Raw genomic sequence first — 21,540 nt, 5'->3', positions numbered from 1 at the left:
TACATTAATAGTTCTGTCTATCCCGACACAGGCACCAAGATTCTCTATCAGTACTGGGAAGCACAGACCTTCATGTGGTAGGAGCTTAGAAACGTGATGTCTGCCCATAACTCCCAGCTTAAAATAGCCAACATTGCCAGTAGGCCCACACACTGCTGCAAGAGCCACAGATGGCTGTGCGCAAAGAACCCCCGGCTGTTGGCCAGGAGTGAGGAACAGGAGGACAGCTAGACCAACCTTCTAGCGTTTTGTGATGCCCCTGTAGGTCACCTCACTGGTAGGGAATAACAAACCACAGAGCATCTTGAACACAGGAGAAATCTTTGTCATAGCTGTCTTTGTTCTTCATTATTTGTTTCTAGTCCCATTAGCTTAGTCATTTTGCTTAAGGAGTCACAATTATTGAAAAGACTGGTTTCAGGCCAGCTGCTGCAGGAAAAAGAGGTCAGAGAATCATTACAGAAGGCATCAGGAGTTGCATAAAGCAGAATGCTCCTCAGACTGTTAAAAACAGATTAATAACTTTTTAAAGTAGGTAGTCTTACTAGGCTCTTAAATAAGGATGCCTGTTTCAGATTTGCTTCTGTAATTTGTATCATGTTCATTCCCAAGGGCCAACTCAAACTATTGCCTTGTTTTCCCAATTAGGTAAGATTCTTTCCATTTCAATTATCCCACAACTAACTGGAAGTCTAGAAGCAATATCATGTTTACATCTTCTAAGCCTCATTGCTATCAGACGACACACACACACAGCCCTCATTATCCATATTACAGCTTTATGCTGCTTGTACACTAAGTATTATGAGATGGTATCAGCAAAATGTCGCTTAAAGATTGTGCACCGAAAGGGAATATGCAACACTAGGTGTTAAAAAATGAATAAACAGGGAAAGTACCTGCCTTTGCCTATTTAGAGCATCCATTTTATACAGCAAACTTATATATAACATATTAGTTATATGTGTGCTTAGGTAAACCAAGCTGACAAGAATATAAACTTGCAATGACTTAGTCTGCAATCACATTTTCATGATTTACACAACTACGAACAGTGATTCAAGCTTGTGACTCTCGAAATGACAGAACTAGACTAATTTACCTTGGCAATACAGGAGCATGAACAACATTCTTCAGGTGATATGCAGAGATAATTTCATTATTGACAACTTTCTTCATTTGTTGCTCTGTGTACATGTACAGAACCCAAAGATTTGTTACACCGTATTTATGCATTTTCAGTATCAAAGATGTAATCTGTATCATTCATTATCTATATGACCACTTTCAAAAAGCACAAATGACAAAAATCACACAGTAATGCAAAAAATATATTCTACAGAGTCTAATTGAAATAAACTTTTATTTTTTTTCTCATCTGGCTTAATCAGAAGCTGGTTTGCTCAGGAAGCTCAATAAGTTAAATCTAAAGCCTTGTTTATAACTGTGCTGGCCTTTTTCACAGTGTCTGGGTACAGCTGTACGTGGTGTGATACTGTCACACCATTACCTAGCAGTTTAACACACAATATCTATATATAAAAAAATTAAATATTGAGTATCACTATATACAACTGAGGCTTGAAGCACCATCTAGCTGGAGATGGACAGAACTAAAAGACCACCAAGTAGCTAAATAAAACTAGCTGATTATACTTTAAAACGTTGTTATGACCCAGAATATTGGGTCATTTCTAACCATACTGCAGTGTGGTTGCAATATTTCTAGGAATAAAATCAGCAATTAATATTTCTGAGCTGCCAAAGTCATGCTTGAATGTACTGATTGTGAATGTACTGGTTACTTACTAGGAGCACACCAAAGGTGCAGTGGCATCCCCCTTGGTTAAAATGAGTCAGCACAACTGCCTTTGCAGAGGGTTCTTGAACAGTTCATATCCATCCCCACATTGCTAACCATTTGGAAACTTTATCTAATTAAGTTTCTTTTCAGTTGTCCTCATTAACAAGTGGACACAGTACGGAACCAAGGCAACTACAGTCAGAGGCACAGCTGCACTCTTACAAAACGAGAGAATGTAGAACAAATACTCAATATGAGTAGGTATCTTAACGAAATTATACAGCTGCAGTGTAGCTAAAGAAGCAGCTATACACAATATGCGGAAACTCATCTTACAGCTGTTTTTACCTTTGCAGCTCATGCTGAACATTTCCGAATTAATTCCGAGACCTAAGCCAAAGAGTGCACCTAAATTCCTCACCAGTCCAGCAAATGGAGTTGTGTCAATGTTTATCCAGTCTGGGTTGGCACACCACTTCTTGGCCTTTGGAACAGACCATAGCAAGTCAATATCAAGAAGCTTAAGGACTAGATAAAAGCCAAGGGCAAAGATGAAAAGAAACAAGTTTGTCTTGATGTACATTCTCAAGCTTGCTGTCTGAATAGCAGGGGTATGCTCAAATGCTTCTGCCACAAGAATGCCTGCGGATTAGAAACTCAGTGTTACAGGAAACAACACACTCATACTTTGAAGAAGCACTTTTTACAGTGCCCCTGTAGAATTTGACTTTTGAAGACAGAATAACACATGTATGTATTTTTTTAATATATATATGTATATATACAGACACACACAATTTACCCCTTCTGTAGTACATTGCAAAACCTGTTCTCCCACTCAAAACTGCTAATTTGTAAAAAAAGAAATTACATACCAAGCACTACACGTTTTTGGTATGAGGCATGCCTTAGGCCTGACAGAATTCCCCAGATGACAACCTATCAAATATTAGATGTAAACTAGAACATTCCTTTTTCCCAAGAGTCCTCCACTCAAAGACTGGCCCCAGCAATGCAGAATTCAATACCAGTTCCCACAGAGGCTTTGAGTGTTGAAGGAAAAGACACAGAACACACTTACCTTCTTTCTTACTCATTTTATCCTGGTTGTGAAAAGGGAGAGCTGGACTGCAAGCTGTTAGCCAGTCCTGCCCAGGCTGCTCTGCATCCATGAAAGAGAGCAGGAGCAGACAGCCCCTGCTCAATGCTCCGCTCACCCTCCTTAAAATCAGATAGCTACTAGAGAGATTGCTCATAGTTTCAACTCCCTAAATACCAATCTGAAACATGTTTAAGCAACTCTGAGAAACGTACTTTAGCTTCTTAAACCACCCTGGGGAGTTTGCACTGCTAATCTGCCTTTTTCTCTGTTTTGCCCCAGGTCTCTGGCCCTGTGCTTGTCCACACTGGTACACATGCTAGTTTGCGCCAAGACACCATTTGAAGTGAACCAAATAGCTTCGTCCTGAGGGGAAAGGTCAGGGCCATATAGGAGAAACTTCCTCTCTGATCCCTTCCAAACAGGCAGCAGATAAAGATCAGATGCAGCCAGTACAAACCAGACAGCATCAACTGGCACACAGAGAAGCACTCACTCCCTGTGTGAATTACAAAGACAACAGACACATACTGCCTCACTAATTTTACCTTTTGACTATCATCAAATCCTTGATCTTCCAGAGAGCGGAGAGCACCACTACAGCTGCAAGCTGAGTAGCACTACTAAAAATCTCTTGCCTTTTCTCATACTTAATTTTTTTCAGATTTTGAATATATGTTGAAAATAAAGGAAAACATAGCAGCATTACCAGCAAATACTCCAAGAATAACTTGATGAGGGAAATGTGTTGCTATGAATACTCTTGAGATGCACACACTGATCTGGATAATCCAAAAAATACTCCAGAGGAATGACCACGTCAATCTAAGAGGGAAAAGGAAGACGCTTAAAAATTAAGACAAGATATAATCACCTAGTAATTTACATCAGGCCCCTTTGCGTCAGCCTCATATTTTTACCAAGAATAGGTTTACAAGTAGATAAGTTTAGAATCAGATTATTAAAAACTGGAAGTCAGGACTAAACCATTAGAATAGAATAGAATAGAATAGAATAGAATAGAACAGAACAGAACAGAATCATTTAGGTTGGAAAAGACCTTTAAGATCATCAAGTCCAACCGTCAACCCAACACTACCAAGTCCGCCACTAAACCAATTAAGGGTAAAGTAATAATTAATTTCATGTTTCCTGGCTTGGTGGCTGGATTATTTTTCATAAAAGTAAAACTAGGAATCATTAAGGTTAGAAAGGATCTCTAAGATCATCAGTGCAACCGTCAACCCAACACCACCATGCCTGCTAAACCATGTCCCAAAGTGCCACATCTACAAGTTTTTTGAACACTTCCAGGGATGGTGACTCCACCACCTCTCTGGGCAGCCTGTTCCCATGCTTGACCACTCTTTCTGTGAAGAAATTTTTCCTAATATCCAATCTAAACCTCCCCTGGCGCAGCTTGAGGCCATTTCCTCTCATCCTATCGCTAGCTACTTGGGAGAAGAGACCAACACCCACCTCACTACAACCTCCTTTCAGGTAGTTGTGGAGAGCGATAAGGTCTCCCCTCAGCCTCCTCTTCTCCAGGCTAAACAACCCCAGTTCCCTCAGCCGCTCCTCATAAGGCCTGTGCTCCAGACCCTTCACCAGCTTTGTTGCCCTTCTCTGAACACGCTCCAGCACCTCAATGCCTTTCTTGTAGAGAGGGGCCCAAAACTGGACACAGTATTCCAGGTGCGGCCTCACCAGTGCCGAGTACAGGGCGACAATCACCTCCCTGCTCCTGCTGGCCACACCATTCCTGATACAAGCCAGGATGCCGTTGGTCATCTTGGCCACCTGGGCACACTGCTGGCTCATGTTCAGCCGGCTGTCGACCAACACCCCCAGGTCCTTTTCGGCCAGGCAGCTTTCCAGCCACTCTTCCCCAAGCCTGTAGCGTTGCATGGGGTTGTTGTGACCCAAGTGCAGGACCCAGCACTTGGCCCAATTAGCAAGAGTGGTTGCTCTTGCAGCCACATCTAGGGCTGCAGGAACAGACCCCAGTAGTTTCAGGTCCAAGACACCACTGTGGTTTTAGTGATGAAAGTCATCAATGGCAAGTAAAATTAGCACTAGTACCTTGAACATATTTTTCGTCATGAAGTCATACTTAAATGCAAAAGTTCAACTATTTGGTGACAAAATTCACATAGAAGAACAACCTTGTCAGGCTTAGAAAGAACAGCCATCAAAGCAATTGTAAGACTTCCCCACAGAGCTGAGTAACGTTACACTGAACTTTGCCAACATTATGCGCATTTAGTTTAAAATGTGGTATGAAGGACTACCATCAAAGCAGTAAATTTATGGATTAACCAAAAGATCCAACATGTAAAGACAATTAATAGAATTCGAAATTTCCAACGCTGAAGATGTGACATGACATGTGATGTGACAATAGGAGCTGATTCAGAGATATTGTTTGTAATGACTATAAATTAATGAATACCAACCTATAGAAATGGTAAATCCTCTTAATATTCTTTTTCTTCAGTTGAAGTAGATCATAGTAAAGGTTTGGTTTTTTTTTTTTTTTACAAACTGGACAAAACAGACTATGAAAATTTGGTTAAAATAAGTCCATTAAAAACACAGCATGTGTATAAAGTATCTGTATGAGTTAGAATAATGGAAAGACACTGACCTGTGAAGGGTAACTGCTGATTTATCTTTCCATCTAACTGTGTAGCTAAGCGCTGCTGTGACCATTACATACCAGACACAGGAAGATCCCATGGCATGTCCAGATGGGCTTCCTAGTAAAAACAAAAAGGAAATAGTCAAGCTTAAAAATTATGACTGCAACATTTGTCGTATACAAAATGTCTACTGGCAGTAACTCAGGCACCTAATCATTTAGAAAGAAAATTGTTAACAAAGGCTGAAAGAATGTCAACTGCTTCTCAAAAGTTAATTTTTTCAATATGAATTTTTCAGAAGATTTATCTATACGGAACCCAAAATATTTGTCTGAAATCAAGTAGATAACAGCTTAACCATCTTATATTGGTGTGAGCAGGTATCTTGATTGGAAAGCATAGTATTTTTCCATTACTTAGATTTGGATTGTGATGTAAAAAACAGAGCACCTAAGGCCCTCTTAGGGATGTAGCATACAATGTAGAAGATATATATGAGGATCAGATGAGATAGGTTTTGAATGGGCTACCTCATAATAAAGGGGAGCAATGGAGATTTAGCTGTTTGTAACATTCTAAATTAAAGTACCAGTATAACTTTAGATGGCCCTTCCAAATTGCCTTTTATCTGCTTCTCCAATTACCACAGCGTTAGCAATTGTGATTGTGATTCTGTGTCTCATTAGTAATATTACAGTCCAGGTAATTCACATTTTAGGTAGTTTTGTAATAAAATTAGAAATGTATCTGAAGTGTGATGGAAGAACTGTGTCTTTATGCTTTAGTTTGATTTATTTTATAAATTTTAAGGCATTGTACAATGTCCACTAGCTTGGAAACAGATTATCAGTGGAACTGGCACATGAAATGATGCTGTGACATACTGGACTACTGTACCCTCAGTAGTCTATAACAGTGAACACACTCTCATATAGAGATCAATAGTGATTTCTTTTTAGTCCAGGTATACTAACAGAAGTGTAATTTGTTTTAATTTAATGAATGAAATTTTAATTTTAGTGGAAATGATATGAAGCCACAGAGAAGTTCCTACAACCATGAAAATCATCAAAAACTAATGTATGCTGGCAAGATGCAAGGGAAATGATTCCTAAAACAATTCTGTCACTTCTTTTCCCCTGTTCACCAGGTTTACATACAACAAATTGAAATAGGGAAGGAGAGAAAATTAGATCATTGGAATCTCTCTATACCAGACTTTTACAGCTTGGCTTTCTGTGGAGACAAGAGAAGTAAAAGGGACAGGGTTCTTTCACTGGCAGAAGAAATACTTTTGGCTGAAGAATGTGTTATGACCCAGCACTATATAGTAGTTTGCTAAGCCAAAGAATATTTCAGTGAAGCAGCAAAGCAAGAATGTCTAGGAGGATAAGCACAATTATTTCTGACTCCCTGCACTCATTTTTGGTATTCTGCTTGGCAGTATCTTTAGTAGTCACACTAGCAACTCTTTGGTTAATTTCCTAACAGATGTACACTTCTAAACCTCACAACAAAACAAATATCACTGATAAGGAAACCATAAGGTTGTATATCAGCATTGGGAAAGCTTCTCTTTGTTGTCATCTAGGAAAATGTCATCTAGGAAAAATGTTTCATAGTTCATCTGCAAATTATCTCCTAGAAACAGCATAAACTCCACCTTAAGGTTTACGTTCTCAAAACCTTTCAAATACCAGAGAAAAGATGGCTGCAGGGTTTTAGTTCAGTTCATTCCAGAAGTACAAACCAAATTCCGGTCCTAGATTGCTTGGCGTGTAGTCATATAAAAAGTTCCCTCAGCTTTCCCTTTTGTTGAGCTGCAGAGTTTGGGGTTCAGGCCATCCTAGCAATATTTGGATATGCCCTTCTCACGTCTGTGGCTGCTTCTCTCCTCATATAAATGGCATATTTAAAAAGTGTGTGAAGTACCACGCAAGCTCACACAATGACTGTGCACCTAACAGTTGCACTGACTGCAACAGGTGAGTGACAGATATTGTCAATGGTCAAGGGCAAATCTGGAAGCGGGAGAAAATGAGGTCATTATAAGCGCACATAAGGAATCAATATGACAGTGGTACCCACTGGACAGAAATAGGAATGACTTGTTACTTCAGGAAGAAAGTAACAGGAAGAAAGGCCTTCTAGTTCAATGAATCAAAATGAAACACTCTGACTGGTTCCTTAGCCAGGGCTTGGAATTACATGGTGCTGACTGGGCTCAGTTCTGAAGTCTTTTGAAAAGACCTGAAGGACCTTAATACTTTGGGTTAGATCCCAAATGAGTTCACTTGAAATAGACTGCAGATCACGTATAGACCAGGCATTATTACACCCTGCCTGATACAAGGGCTTAAGCTTCTTGTTCAAAATTACAATAGGATATAATGCAGGATATTGTTAACAAAATACAGCTCTGCAAACCACTTAAAGTTTGCAGTGGCATTAACGAGGCACAAAGCACATTCATTTTCCAAGTCAATATATTTAGTGTACAATGAATTAAACTAAATTCAGTCAGTCAGCTCCAAGCAAGTTTACCTTATTTCACATATTAGGGTTGCATAAGCTCATTTAACTTCAGCAGTATTGCATTTGAGTTCCACAGAGAAGACAATGAGATACAAAAAAGTAAAAATACATTGGAAAGGTACATTTTGTTAAAGAATTATTTTTTCCGTATATTTGTACACATACCCCCACACACATATTCAGTGCCAGTGGCTGGTTCTGGAAAGAGTGGTCCCATTTTCTACTTGTGATACGTTATGTGATCGATTGCTGATACTATTGTTATTTACACTGAAACACCTACTATTTTTTGTGGTTTGAATAATACTTTCAATAGTGCACAAGCCCTCAAACTCAACAGCCCCCTGCTCTGTTTTGGAACACTCTGAAACTTCTCTCCCCAGGCTGATGTCATTGGCACTGTAACTGTTCCTAAAAATGACATCACAAAACAGGTGTATTACTCTTTCTGAACCTATGACACAAGTTATGTGAAAATTCCTTTCTAATACGCTGGTTCATTCTAGTAGGAGTTATTTTTAGAGCAAACCCCCATCCCTTGCACTGTTTAAAGGCAATGAAGTAGACATTCTTGACATACAGCAATCAAATACTTATCACATTTTATTTCTTCCTTTTTCTCTTTTTCTCTGTTTTGGTGCTATTTTAAACATGAGCTCTGAGATTTGTATATCATGTAAAATCTTCATATGTCACATCCTGTCCCTGCAAAAAGCCGCTATCTCTGTTAAATGTACCAATGTAATCTCCTTACCTGGTCCAGTTTCACATGTTATAGGAAACTGTTCAAGGCATGGGCTTGACTGATTGGGATAAATCATTGTTTCTTGCACCCACCAGTATGGGCGATGGCCAAATAAAATCCTGACAAAAAAATAAAATAAAATAAAATGAAGCAGAAACACATTAAAAAGATTTTTATGTAAGAAAGCCTCAGCAAAGCATGATAAATAATCTTACAAGGAATATGAAGAGCTATATTGCCAAAATTATTCTGTAATAGTTCTACAGGTTCTTCTTGTCTTACCAAAATGTCATTTCAAACATACCTTAAATATCTTCACTGTGAATTTCTGTTTTATAATTACAGGGGAAAGTCTACTAATACATTATTCACAGAAAGTTTTCTAAACTTGAGGTACATATAGTAACCATCATTAAAAATACCAAATCTTAAAATAAATGCAACTTCTTACCATTTAAATATGAGGTTGAACCAATCACCAATGACTGCCACCCATATCATTTTAGTACCAACCACTTGGTTGAGCTGAAACCAAAGAGGAAAATAAATTGAGAATATATTCCTGGGATCTCCAACATGTGACATAAAATTAAGGAAATCCTGGTAAGCCCTGTAGTCCCTCTGTAAATGCTGAATGATAAGCACGCCATTGCTATGAAGGACATCCATCTTAATGGATTAAACTGTACTTGAAATATAGTAAAGTTCCTTTAATCTTAAGTTTCTAGTGGTGGAGAATGAGAACCATGGAAGGGAGCTATTAAAAAGTGAGAGAAGGTGATTGACGTTGCCTTTATATTGTATCGCCGTGGTGTACCCAGCCATTCCTGGAACACGTGGGTCCAAATCTCCGGGAAAGCACATGAGTCTGTTAGCACTGGAAAGCTTTTCTGTTTGCAAATTTTAATTGGGGGAAACTAAGTGAAGTACATGCTGAGCAGCAGTAAATTGTGGGGAAAGTTTTGTGGAAACACAATGCGTGACTTAGGCAATCCTTTGTATGAACAGTTGGAACATGTTTGCTTGAATTTTTTCACAGTTCATTTCTCTGCAGGATGGGCATTAGCAGTGTGTATACTTCATTAAGTGTTGCCTGTATAAAGGATAGAAAGAATACACAAATAATTGGTCTTTGCAGAACTGTCATTAAAGCCGTACATTTCACTTTGGAATAGAATTTGGCCACCATGCTGCATCTAATACTTTGCACAACACATTTTCAGTCACGGAAAAGACAACCACCATCCATACATCAAGAATGCTGTTGAGCTCTAGATTAATTTTTAAAGTAGCGATATCCTCAAAGCACTGAAAAACAATTGTTTCCTTCATACAAGAGGCCATGCTAGTCTAGGGCACAATGCAGATGAAGCTTAGTCTCTGAGTCATCTCATTCAGTATTGCCATTCTCGCATATTGCTTGCATGAGGCAAGTCCTACCCACCTCTGCCAGAAGGAGCTGAAGCCTGACCTGCTGCGGCCCCCTTCTTGCTGCCCAGCCTAGCAGAAATGAGACCTGCTTTGCAAACCAGAGCAAGGTTGGGAACAGATGATTATGAGTATTTCCCTGAAGTATTCCCAAGTGAAGCACCTGGGTTCTCCAGGGCGAATAGCCAAGAGGAAACTGAGATTCTGCCAGATAGCAGGATTTTAAGAGTATACAGCAAATAATGTATTAGCACATCAGATTTATCAATATTAGTATTAATAACTGTAGCATAGGAGAAGATTACGTTCATTTGTGAGGTGGCTACATGATAAACTTTCTTCCACAAGAGATTAAATGGATACCAAAAGTCTGATGATGCCATCATCTGATAACATCAGAGCGGCAAGAGGAAAACTTCAGTTATCAGGCTCTCATATTCATATCTTCTATTAAAGATTATCTATGTATCTGAAACAATTAAAAGCAGAAAACAAAAGCAGCTGTACGTATGCACTGCGCCCTTCCCTACTGCTTTCTCTGTGGCACTTAAAGCTAAACTATACAAGATGTGGAGACAAAGATATGAACTACTTAACTGTTTTTGCTGAAGAGAGACTTAACGGCTTAACAGGGCTTTATGATGTGTGGTCAGGGAAGTCACATGGAAACATTGAGTAGATTCAGCAAATAAGGCTTGACAATTAAATGGACTTAGAAGACCTCTCTTCCTGACACAATCTCACATTTACTTTAGCTATTAATAGTCTGTTTGTAGAAACTTTTTAGCAGATTTAAGTCCTATATGTTTATTGCTACCAGTTGCATTGAGCCATGTAGAAAACCTTGACGTTAAAAAGAGATTTAAAATTCTATGCACTGTTTCTGAATAACTACTATAATATTTTTCTGTACATTGACTGAATTATTCACTTCAATTGGCATCACCCGATTTCAAGGAAAACCCTTCCAAATGCAAAACTTCAGGATATTTCAATAATAAATATTTCCTAGTTTCTTAGCTGCAAATATTTTGGGAGGTTTTTTCTTGCTAAGCCATATAGCTTATAGCTTTTCAGAGTGTCCAGCAAGGGAACTGTCATATAAATGAACAGATGGAACTTATTTTCCCTCTCCCAGTTCTTTCCCAAGAACTTACTTGTTTAGAAACATCTCTCTCAAATAACTTTTTATACCTTACCACTAGAGAAAATGTCCTTTTGCTACATTGGTTTTTTTTCTGCAAAAGTATCTCTCCTTTAAAGATAAGTAGGACTTACGATAACAACAACAATAAAAATCACTCTTTTAATACATGTCTGGGTTCAGTATGCAAAAGTGTGGAGAATCTGAGGTTTTCTTCTGGTTTTCAGTTTAGTTTATAAAGAATAATTAGCTTTAAACCTGAGTGTAAATGTCAAGTCAGTTGGTGGCTCAGTAACAGCCATCTTGCTTCTAGTACTTAGTTAAAACAGCAACTGTAATGAGGTTAAGTCTAAACAACTATTGCTCTATTAGGAAGAGTATTTTGCAATAAGTAAGTTTCCATCAAGATACAATTTAATGTCCTCAGGAGAGTCTACCAAGGAATAAAATAGATCACCTTCCAGTCCCTTTTTAATGCCACAATTGTTATTTATCAGAAAAATTGCCTCTCTGACGCAGGACCATTGCAATAACTATTTGTGTGTCTGTTTTGTTTATAAATATAAAAAAACCCACCCATGTCACCCATTAGGATAGTGCTGCATCTGCTCAGGCTGAACTCTTCTTCAGACAGAACCACTCAGGCACACTGGTTCTCCAGAAACTTTTTTAATATAATGTTTGAAGGTATGTCTTGGCAACGTTTCAGTACAGCAACCTCTTTTAGTATAAATGCTAAAGGCCTCCTGATATTAATTTTAATTTTAAAGATTTTGCTGCTGATTCATATGCTGCTAATTATCTTTCTGCTTAGATAGAAAGATAAACACCTTAGACATGATGAAGACTAACAGCTAACAGCAAATATAAATAAGCTTTAATTTTTTCCTACATTCTTTCTGTTTCAGAAGCTCCTACATCCACATCTTAGACATACCACACCACACATAAAACATGTTTTAAAAAAAAAAAAATCCAGAGTCTACAAAACAGAAAGCAGGAAGTTTTTGGAACAGGTGAGTAGGTTTCTGTGGGAGAGGCAGTTCAGATGATATTCTCATTGTGCCTGGAAGCACTCATGATCCTGCTTCATCCAAGAGGCAATCAACAGCTGACACGAGTCATCTCTTATCCTGCCTGTGATATCTGGCAACTTATAAAAGTCTGAGATGCTAAAGACTTTCCTAGCTCTAGTAACCAGCAGAGAAAAGAGGGTGAAACATGTCTTGAAATACTATATTTAATAAGTTCTTTAAACTAACAAAGGAGAAATACTTCCTCAATCAGCTTTCTTTACCCTCCTTTTCTATGCAAAGCACTGCAAAATGCTTCTGCAATAAGCTTAGTATTTCAAAGTCACTTGAGATAATATATGAAATAAAACTATTTGCTGTGTTTTAGTATGTAGAATTGCGAGGAAAAATAGTGATCTGTACAAAATGGTCAGAATGTGTATGCAATTAAGTTTTTTAAATCAAAGCTTTGTCTTGTTTTGATATTACAGAACTAAGGTTTGGCCTTCACATGATCAAATGAGTTCTTAGTGCAAACCCCTTTAAAATGCTATCTATTCATATAAAGAGTTTTAGTTTTTACTTTATTGATATTTTCTTGATTTATTTTATTTGCCAAGACATACAAAACCAGAGACTATCCAAAACTTTATATATTCTTGGTAATAATGTAGAAACAAGAATCATGTTGATGACCCACTGAAGGGAGGATAACATGTTTACAGCTACTTTACACCTACATATTAAAGCAAATATTACATAACGGATATCAGATGTTGTTAAGCAAATGTTTGCAAGGGAAGGAAAAGCCATCAAAGCAAACATTTTCTAAAATGCTGTTAATGGAGGCCTATGTACTGGGCCTAACTTTCTGGTACATTATGCTTAGTTAATTGAGCAATAACATTAATTTCCACATCAGTGTTTTCATTGGCACTGGACCAGCTGCAAGGATTAACTAGCAATTTAGTAAGTTCACAAGTAGACACTGTGTACAACAGCTGACAGCTATTTTCTTAGGTATGAATACTTTCCAAATGGAACACTGAAAAGGTACATCTTAATTTTAGGTTTAGGAAGAGAAGACTCTTTCAAGAAGTTTGTTCTTTCTTTCCATATTTCATTCCCTCAAGCATTCCTCATTGGACCCAGACAGCCCTAGATAAGGTCAGGCTTCTTTAGGGCTGTGCTGACCAGCAGAGGTTTAGCAAATGCTAACATGAACCAGTTGCTTTCTCTTGGTTTTGCCAGCTTATTAATCTAATCTTTCCTACCTACTACACTGTCATTATGCCTTGCTATAAAGTTAACTACGCGCATACAGGAAACTAACAAACCTTGTGTTTGCAATGTAACAGTAACTGCCAGACCTTAATTTTTGTTTATATTTGTGTGTGTATGTGTAACAGTGCAAATGATACAAACAATGCATGGAATACAATTCTGGCATGTTCATGAAAAAGTCACATCTAAGGAATTCTAGTTATTATAATTTTAAGTATGAAGAGCTACTTTTTAGAAATTACAAACAACCTAGAGTTTAACAGTGAATAAAAATCCTTCAAGTTCTATAAACTACAAGCAGAAATGGAGTCAGGACCAGTAAGGGCAACAATCTCCACTGCATTTTTTTGGTTCCTTTTGCAGTAAGATCACTCCCTTATTTATTGCCATTCTCTAATCCCTGAAACTAGCCCCATGCCAAACATAGCCCAGTGAGGTTAGAAACTTGCCAAGAGAAGTAGCTGAGTCTGTTTATTAGCACCAGCTCTTCAATTTTGTGTTCCCTTAGCAGTTTCCTCCTAAGCTGCAGTAGCTCTCCCACCCTGAACTATAGCTCTCAACTACCCCTTAACCCAGCACTGGAATAGCCCAGTATGGACTTTGAGCTAGGAATAAAATAAAGCAACAGGTCTTTGTTGGCACTAGCCTGCCCTTCAGTTCGATTGCAGGTTGTCACCTTGCTGCTGTCGTCGTACATCTTGGAACCTTAAGTTTAACCAGGTACCCTAGGGTTACAAAGACACCCACAAAGAGCTGGCAAATGCAGAAAAGGGGTACGTGGTACAATTACATTGTCTCCAGCAAAGCTCATAGTGCTAGAAATAGGGTAAATGGCTGTTGAAACTTTCTTCCATCCATGACTACCCTGTGGTTTGATATGACAGACATTTAGAAAAAAAAAAAAAAATTCAGAACAAGTGTCTGGGCTGGAGTTATGATAAGGTTAGGTGCCAGCGTTTCTGACTACAGAGCCTCTTGCATCAGACCTAACAGATGATTTAAGAAGCATATGACCTGTGCTAGTTTGTGTCATGAAGCCACATTTCTATTTGTGGTTGGTAAGAGCTGTCAGTTTGAACAGAAAACTAGCATCTGCTAAACCCACCATGCTTCATTTAAACATGCAGTTGGTAAGCTGATTGTGGAGTTTGTTCATAGTGGGAAAGTAAGGTTGAGGATAGGTTATAGTGTAAGTTCATGTCTCCAGAAAACTCTGAGAAAGGACTCCCAAATCAGTCAGAATAAAGATCAATTAAGGTATGGATTGTGCTAGTAAATGTCACGGGGCTGTATTTAGTGTTCGGCTGGTGAAAGTCTAAAACAAAGGAATAGGACTAATGAAATCTAGAAAAACTTCACTGATGAAAAAAGATACCTAACATTTTGGAGCTAGTCCCAGCTACTGTGGGGTGAACCTATTATCTATGTTAATGAAAGGATTCAGAAGACACCAGACTGAAGAACCCACCAAAACATTATTAATTAGAATTCTGGATTTGTTTAGATTCGTTTAACTTGCATTTGCTAAACTCCAGGGGCTGGGAAAATCATGTATTCAGAAAGTTATGAGCTCATATAACAAAGGCTGGTGATGTTAGGGGCAATATTTAAGCTTCATACTGGCAGCATTCACTTGGCTAGATTTCAGTCTGACTGGGAAAAAGACAGAAATGCTCCTAGTTAAAAAAAGCCTTAAGGTGTAGGCTTCATAATGCCCAAATGTCTGTGTGGCTAGGTAATCACTCTTGAACCAGCCCAACTTCAGTGCATTTGAATCTGAAGCAGCTAAGAAACAGTGGTCTAATAATTAGTTTTAGGACTAATGCTGAGGAAACTGTGAAATCTGGAGCACAGGTGTCTGAGTCAAATGAGACAGAAATACAGCTGGGTAGAAGTGCTATCCACTGGCAGTAACAGTTCATACACGACTAACGCAACTAATAGTTGGTAGTGTCAGCTCAGACTTTGCTTTGGGTCCAGGTGTGTGTGTGGGGGGGAACGAGTAATTAATGGTTTCAGAGAGCAATCCTCAAACCTTTACTAAGTTTGCATTATTCTGAGATCATCTAAATACCACTGCAGTAAATTAAAGCTAGGAGAAATTAATTAGCTATGATAACAAAATTATTAGTAAGTAGCTTCCACGATGAACTGAAGGCTGGTACCTGGGATCACAAACTAGTGCTTATCCAGAGCCAAAAGGGAATATACCCAAGTGGAAAAAAATTAGGCGCAGTATTGTAAGGAGGACATTCACGATGACAGAGGCTTATGACAAGTATTTGAATGGGCACACACACAACTACTGTATTGTGGTTTTGTTCATACCAGAAAGGACTGCAATTACCTCTGCATGTCAGTCTCCGATCATAAAGATCTACCCTAAAGATTAAAGGTCATTGTTTATTATTTAGCTATCATAAAAATAGGTAAAGATAAACTCATGAGAGATTTCAGGCTTGGGGAATTAAAAGGCAATTCAGAGCGTCACAAAACTTAACGACTGGATTACCCCAAGTATGTTCCGTGAATAAACTAGACATTGGAAACACGTTCTAGTTTCAGAGGAGCTAGCCTGCTCCCCAGTTCGAGCGTGGTTTCGTTCAGCACGGAACAGTAAATGGCACAAACCGCCCCAGGCTTTTTTTCACCGCGCCCTACCAGTCCCGCTCCCCGGCGCTGCGAACAGCCAGGCCGCCGCCTCCTCAGCGGGCCCTGAGAAAACGTCTTAATCCTAAGAGGCATTTCCCAGGGGAAGGAGAGGAACTCACAGCTGCCTCTTCCTCACAGCACCGGCACCGACCGCCTCCGCAAGCCCCGAGGGGCTGCACGGCAGCGCCGCCCGGCCCTGCCCATCATGGCAGCTCCGCCTCGCCCCAGGGGGACCGTTACCACAGCAACGGCGCCGGCAGCTCCCGGCATGCCCTGCGGCTCCAGTCACAGCAGGAAGGATGGCTGAGCCAATCAGCGCTGCGCTTGCTGCGAGGCGGGCGAGAGGCGGTGCCCAGTTAGAAAGCGGCCGTTGGGGAGGCGGGAGGGCGCCGGCCGTTTGAAAGCTGGTGGGTGCGGGCGGCCTCGGTACGTCGCCGCTCGCCGGGCGGAGAAGGGGGGAAGCTCCTCATCCGCCCCTCGGCCCAGGATGCGAGCGTGGGGAGGGGGCCCCGGCTCGGTGCGAGCCCTGCGGGAGGACGGCGAAGGGGTGGGAGCGCCCCAGTGGCAGGAGGGCGCGGTGCCGCTGGGGGCTGCTGGGCCCCTAGAAGCGGGTGGCGGTCCCGAGCACAGGGCAGGGCCTCCTCCTGACGCAAATAACCCATCGCTGGTGGAGTAGCAGAAGAAACGTAGCTCCTGCTCTTCCTGCTTGTTGTAACAGTAACAACAAAAACAACTTACGGGAAGAGGTTTTAATAACAAGCCAAGCGGATAAAAACTGCCCCGAAGGTTTATGCTGTAGTTGTGAGTTACAGCTGCCGCGATTGTCTTGTGTGTCGTGACACTGTATTTATTCACTTACGTGTTTGTTGCAGCACTATGGCTAATATAAAGACAGAAGATGAAATAATTCTCTTTGAAAGAGAAATGAAAGAGTTTTGGACCAAATTAAAAAGCACTTATGGCACTGAACAGATCAATCAGACTTTAGCACTGAGAGATTCATGCAAGGAGTCCATAAAACTGCTTTCAGGTAAAAAGGCTCTATGTCCCTGTTACCTCTACTTTTTCCAAGTTATCATCAAACTTCTTCAGATAACGGAAATAACTTTCCATTACAGAAAAATGGTCCAAGAAGCTGAAAGAAGGGGACCGGATGATCAATAAAATTCAGGAGTATAGCAATGGTATGGTATGGTGTTTTATTTATTGTGTCTAACATTTCTAAAATTAACTTAATACAGCTGAATAAATGTGTTTAACTTCCCATTTTAAAAGGTAAATAACATCAGAATGAAGGTAGAATTTAAACCAAATGTATTTGGTTGGTTATGGGATGTAAATTGCAAGTCAAAAGCAATTTGTTGGAAAACTTCCTTGATGATGCAAGAAGACAAAGATTGGGTAAAAGTTTTCTGTATAGTGGTTTTTGGTGCTTAAGTAAAACAAAAAAGTACCAGAACTTGTTGACAATAGGAAAAGGAAATTAAATGCCTAGTAAAGTTAAGTGTTGTGGGGTTACTTATGCCTCTTCCATATTAGCAATAGAATACAGTCAGCCTATCAATCTAGGATTAACTTCTCTGAATTTTGTAATTAAACTTCAGAATATCATGTAAAAAGAATTGCAACTCTTATATCAGTCTGTGTTTCCATTCCTTGCTTTCTGTCAAATTATTTGTCTGTGGACAGGATTCACCATCCTCCTACTTTGAGGATCTGTATAGTTCTGGCACCAGAAACAAATTGCATCTGATTGAAGTATCAGAGGAGCTCCCTAGTTAGTAGCTTCTCTTTTGAATAACTTTCGCTTTAAGCTTTTATTTGATGCTGTTTGTATAATTATGCTGACTTCTCTCTTCAACTGAGATAGCATGCATTTCACTAGATTTTATTCAAATGAGTCATCTCAAACTATATAGATAAGTACTAAATAGCGGGGACCTAATTAATCATCTGTATAAGTTCATGTTTTCTTGTCTCATTTCAGAGATTCTCCAGCAGAGCCAACGCATATCAGAAAATCAAGAGCATTTGGCAGAAATAAAATCTAACCTAAATCAGGAAGAAGAACAAAAGAAGGACTTAACTGACAGCATCCAAGAGCTTAAAGAAGAGTTGATGAAGAAAAAGGAAAGTAAGCAAGCAAAGGATAATAAGCAGATTTTCTTAATTAGAGGACGAATTGTTTTCAACACTTGCTCTTGATGGGATTTTCTGCTGTTCTAACTATTTTTTTATGTGCTTGTTTTACCTTTACTTCAATATTTATGGTGGCTTTTAAAATGCTAGTAATATCTTCTAAAAACAAAGCCACTAAGGAGAGAGTGGAACGACTGTGCAAGTCTAAAGCATTGTTTGAAGAGCGGCTTGGACTGGAGATACGCAGAATTCACAGTAAGTTTCTGTAGTTTTCATAGTTCCCATGTGATACAATGTGGTTAATGTTGGATTGTGCATTGAAGAACATCCTAGCTTACCTGGGCTGGGGCGATTCTTCAGTTGAAGACCCATTGTCTCTCAAATGGCAGAATGTGGTATGTTAAAATGCATTTATCTTTTTAAGAGGTCAGGTTTCCAAAACTTATAAGTATTCTAAGAATATTAAGTGAAAATGTAGCTTAATAGTGTGATTTTTAGTCATCACTGTGACTCTTCAGCAGAGGTTAATGGTGTTAATTAATTCTGTTTGTGTTTTCTTTAGATGAACAATTACAGTTTATATTCAGACACATTGACCACAAAGATCCTGACAAGCCATATGTGTTTACCCTTTCCATAAATGAACAGGGAGATTATGAAGGTATGTGAATTCTGAATATTTAAGCAAGAGGACAGAATCTGATACCCTTATTTGAAAAAAGGGGGAGAGGAGTAAAGTACAGTTTAGTTGTAGCCTTTATCTTCCAATTTCTGAATGAAGAATCTTGCAATGGTAATATATTTTTTTTTTTAAATGAAGTTTCTCTTGTTGATTTATATGAAAATACAACTGCTTATCTTCACTCCCATTTGTGCAGTTGCTGTTTACTTCGTACTGAGCAAAGCAGGAGAGAGTAGAGATATACAGGCATAGATAAATACTCCAGTTTGTAGTTTGCTGCGTCTTCCCTTTATGCTGGAGCATTTATGCTGACAGGCATATTTCAACCTGTTTGAGAAGCCTAGAGGGCAGAAAAAATGAGGTTCCCTACTATGTGGGGAACCCTTACAGTTCTGTGACATAGGAGGAAGTTTAAAACTTAAAATCCAGCATTCCCTTTCTGCAAGGGTACAACCCTTCAGATCTTAAAGCCGTTTTTGCAATATGGATCTTCCTTCAGTTACAAAGAACAACAGTGGTAATTTAAATACTCTGTTGAGTAGCTTCTAGGCGGATGCTACTGTTGCTCTGCTATGCCTCTAGGTATGGACTGAAGAGATTTCTGGTTTTATTAATTGTCCTGGTTTCAGCTGGGATAGAGTTAATTCCTAGTAGCAGGTATAGTGCTGTGTTTTGGATTTAGTATGAGAAGAATGTTGATAACACACTGATAGTTTAGTTGTTGCTAAGTAGTGCTTATGCTAGTCAAGGACTTTTCAGCTTCCCATGCTCTGCCAGGTGCACAAGAAACTGGGAGGGGGCACAGCCAGGACAGCTGACCCAAACTGGCCAAAGGGCTATTCCATACCATATGACATCACGCTCAGTATATAAACTGGGGGGGGGGGGGGGGGGGGGGGGTTGGCCGGGGGGCAGCGATTGCTGCTCAGGGACTGGCTGGGCATCGGTCAGCGGGTGGTGAGCAATTGCACTGTGCATCACTTGCTTTGTATATTATTATTATTACTATTATTATATTGTTACTCCTACTATTTTATTTTATTTCAATTATTAAACTGTTCTTACCTCAGCCCAGGAGTGTTTCTCACTCTTACTCTTCTGATTCTCTCCCCCATCCCACCAGGGTAGGGGGAGTGAGCAAGCAGCTGCGTGGTGCTTAGTTGCTGGCTGGGGTTAAACCACAACACTAACTCAAATCTAAACTGTGCTGAAGTTAAAAGTTTATCACATGCTGGGCTACATCAGTTTTCAGTCTGCCTGCCTGCAGAGCAACAAAAATGTTTAGGAATGTGTTTCAGTTTTTGAGCAGGCTATGGATTACTGGAAACAATTCAAGGAGGAGCACAGCCCTGAATAGGAGGTCTGGAAATTTAAAAAAAAAAAAAAAAAAAGAAATTGTGTGTTCTTTTAGGCTTTGTCTTTGCTAAAAGAAAATGACTTAATAAGTTACTGAAAAATAATACTGGATGAAGCTAAAATATACAAAGATAACAAACTACATCTGTATTTTATAAGCATGGAAAAACACTAATATTGAATTTTCTTAATAGTCTAATCTTTTGGAAATTTGTGTCATTTCAGTGACTTCCTGTACTCCTCCTCTGGACTGTATAGCAGAGTTCCAGCTCAAAGTGAGAGAAACTAACAATTTTTCTGCATTTGTTGCCAACATCAGAAAAGCTTTCACTGCTTTATCTTATAAACAGTCTGCATAAAACTAGCTTATACCTCTCTTTCCAGCTGTAGAGCACTCTTCTTCTTTCCTTCCTGTATTGTGCAAGTATGTATTTATCCATGTCTTACTCTAATTTCTAAATAAAGAAGATAATGAAAATAGTATTTTAGTCCACTGTCATCTAGAGACATTTTGGATGATTCTTCGAACAACAGTATAATCAACTACTTCCTTAACTGAATGTCTCCACACATGTAGATTTTCATCCAGCATCAAGTAGCTTAATGATGTAATGATCTCTATTTAACCACCCCAGGAAATACTCAAAAGAAAGTACTTTCTGTAATTTATGTCTCTCTTCCAAAAGCCTAGAAGTGTCTTTCACGTTTGTATGTGGTTGGAATGGGCCTGAAACCTACCAAAATAATGCACTGGAGCTTAGCAATTACTTTAGTTACCTGTGTCACAGGTCACTATCTTAATTTTTACCTTGTCTTGTATGAAAATGCTTTATGATAATACCAGAAAGTATATGTGAGTTGTTTTTCTTCTCATCTGTTAAACTATGTATTTTACTGCCTGTTTTGGAATCTTGTCTGGATGCCTATTACTGCTTTTAGTAACAAAATGCTATTCTTGAATAAAGCTCTTAACAGGAGCAAGTGGAAACTGTATTGATTTGATCAGAAATGCTAGAG

The 21,540-nt window shown here is 39.2% G+C and overlaps 2 protein-coding genes across 2 annotated transcripts; one reads left to right on the top strand and one right to left on the bottom strand.

The window, feature by feature from the left end:
- Positions 1-1,934: 1,934 nt before the first annotated feature.
- G6PC2 (glucose-6-phosphatase catalytic subunit 2) lies at positions 1,935-9,494 on the bottom strand. The gene is made up of 5 exons (XM_075711082.1): positions 9,277-9,494; positions 8,835-8,944; positions 5,551-5,662; positions 3,613-3,728; positions 1,935-2,446 (listed from the first exon to the last, which is right to left on the bottom strand). Exons 1-5 carry the CDS (start codon positions 9,492-9,494, stop codon positions 1,935-1,937), a joined length of 1,068 nt encoding a protein of 355 aa, XP_075567197.1.
- Positions 9,495-16,788: 7,294 nt separating this feature from the next.
- Positions 16,789-20,882, top strand: SPC25 (SPC25 component of NDC80 kinetochore complex). Its single transcript, XM_075711530.1, has 7 exons — positions 16,789-16,874; positions 17,219-17,376; positions 17,465-17,530; positions 18,334-18,480; positions 18,636-18,740; positions 19,048-19,146; positions 20,749-20,882. Exons 1-7 carry the CDS (start codon positions 16,834-16,836, stop codon positions 20,880-20,882), a joined length of 750 nt encoding a protein of 249 aa, XP_075567645.1. The 5' UTR covers positions 16,789-16,833.
- The last annotated feature ends 658 nt before the right edge of the window (positions 20,883-21,540 follow it).

The sequence above is a fragment of the Pelecanus crispus genome, chromosome 5 (assembly GCF_030463565.1).
Source record: "Pelecanus crispus isolate bPelCri1 chromosome 5, bPelCri1.pri, whole genome shotgun sequence".
In the NCBI taxonomy this organism is placed as follows: domain Eukaryota; kingdom Metazoa; phylum Chordata; class Aves; order Pelecaniformes; family Pelecanidae; genus Pelecanus; species Pelecanus crispus.
The sequence above is the reverse complement of the archived record's forward strand: the minus strand, read 5'-3'. Positions and strand labels throughout refer to the sequence as shown.

Bases quoted from the DNA above. Each gene is read 5' to 3' on its own strand.
- G6PC2 (XM_075711082.1), bottom strand. From the start codon at position 9,494: ATGGATGTCCTTCATAGCAATGGCGTGCTTATCATTCAGCATTTACAG. The intron at 8,945-9,276 runs GTAAGAAGTTGC...TTTTTTTGTCAG, and splicing joins TTCAACCTCATATTTAAATG to GATTTTATTTGGCCATCGCC. The intron at 3,729-5,550 runs GTCAGTGTCTTT...TTTCCCTCTTAG, and splicing joins TCAGCAGTTACCCTTCACAG to ATTGACGTGGTCATTCCTCT.
- SPC25 (XM_075711530.1), top strand. From the start codon at position 16,834: ATGCGAGCGTGGGGAGGGGGCCCCGGCTCGGTGCGAGCCCT. The intron at 16,875-17,218 runs GCGGGAGGACGG...TGTTTGTTGCAG, and splicing joins CCCGGCTCGGTGCGAGCCCT to CACTATGGCTAATATAAAGA. The intron at 18,741-19,047 runs GTAAGTTTCTGT...TGTTTTCTTTAG, and splicing joins GGAGATACGCAGAATTCACA to ATGAACAATTACAGTTTATA.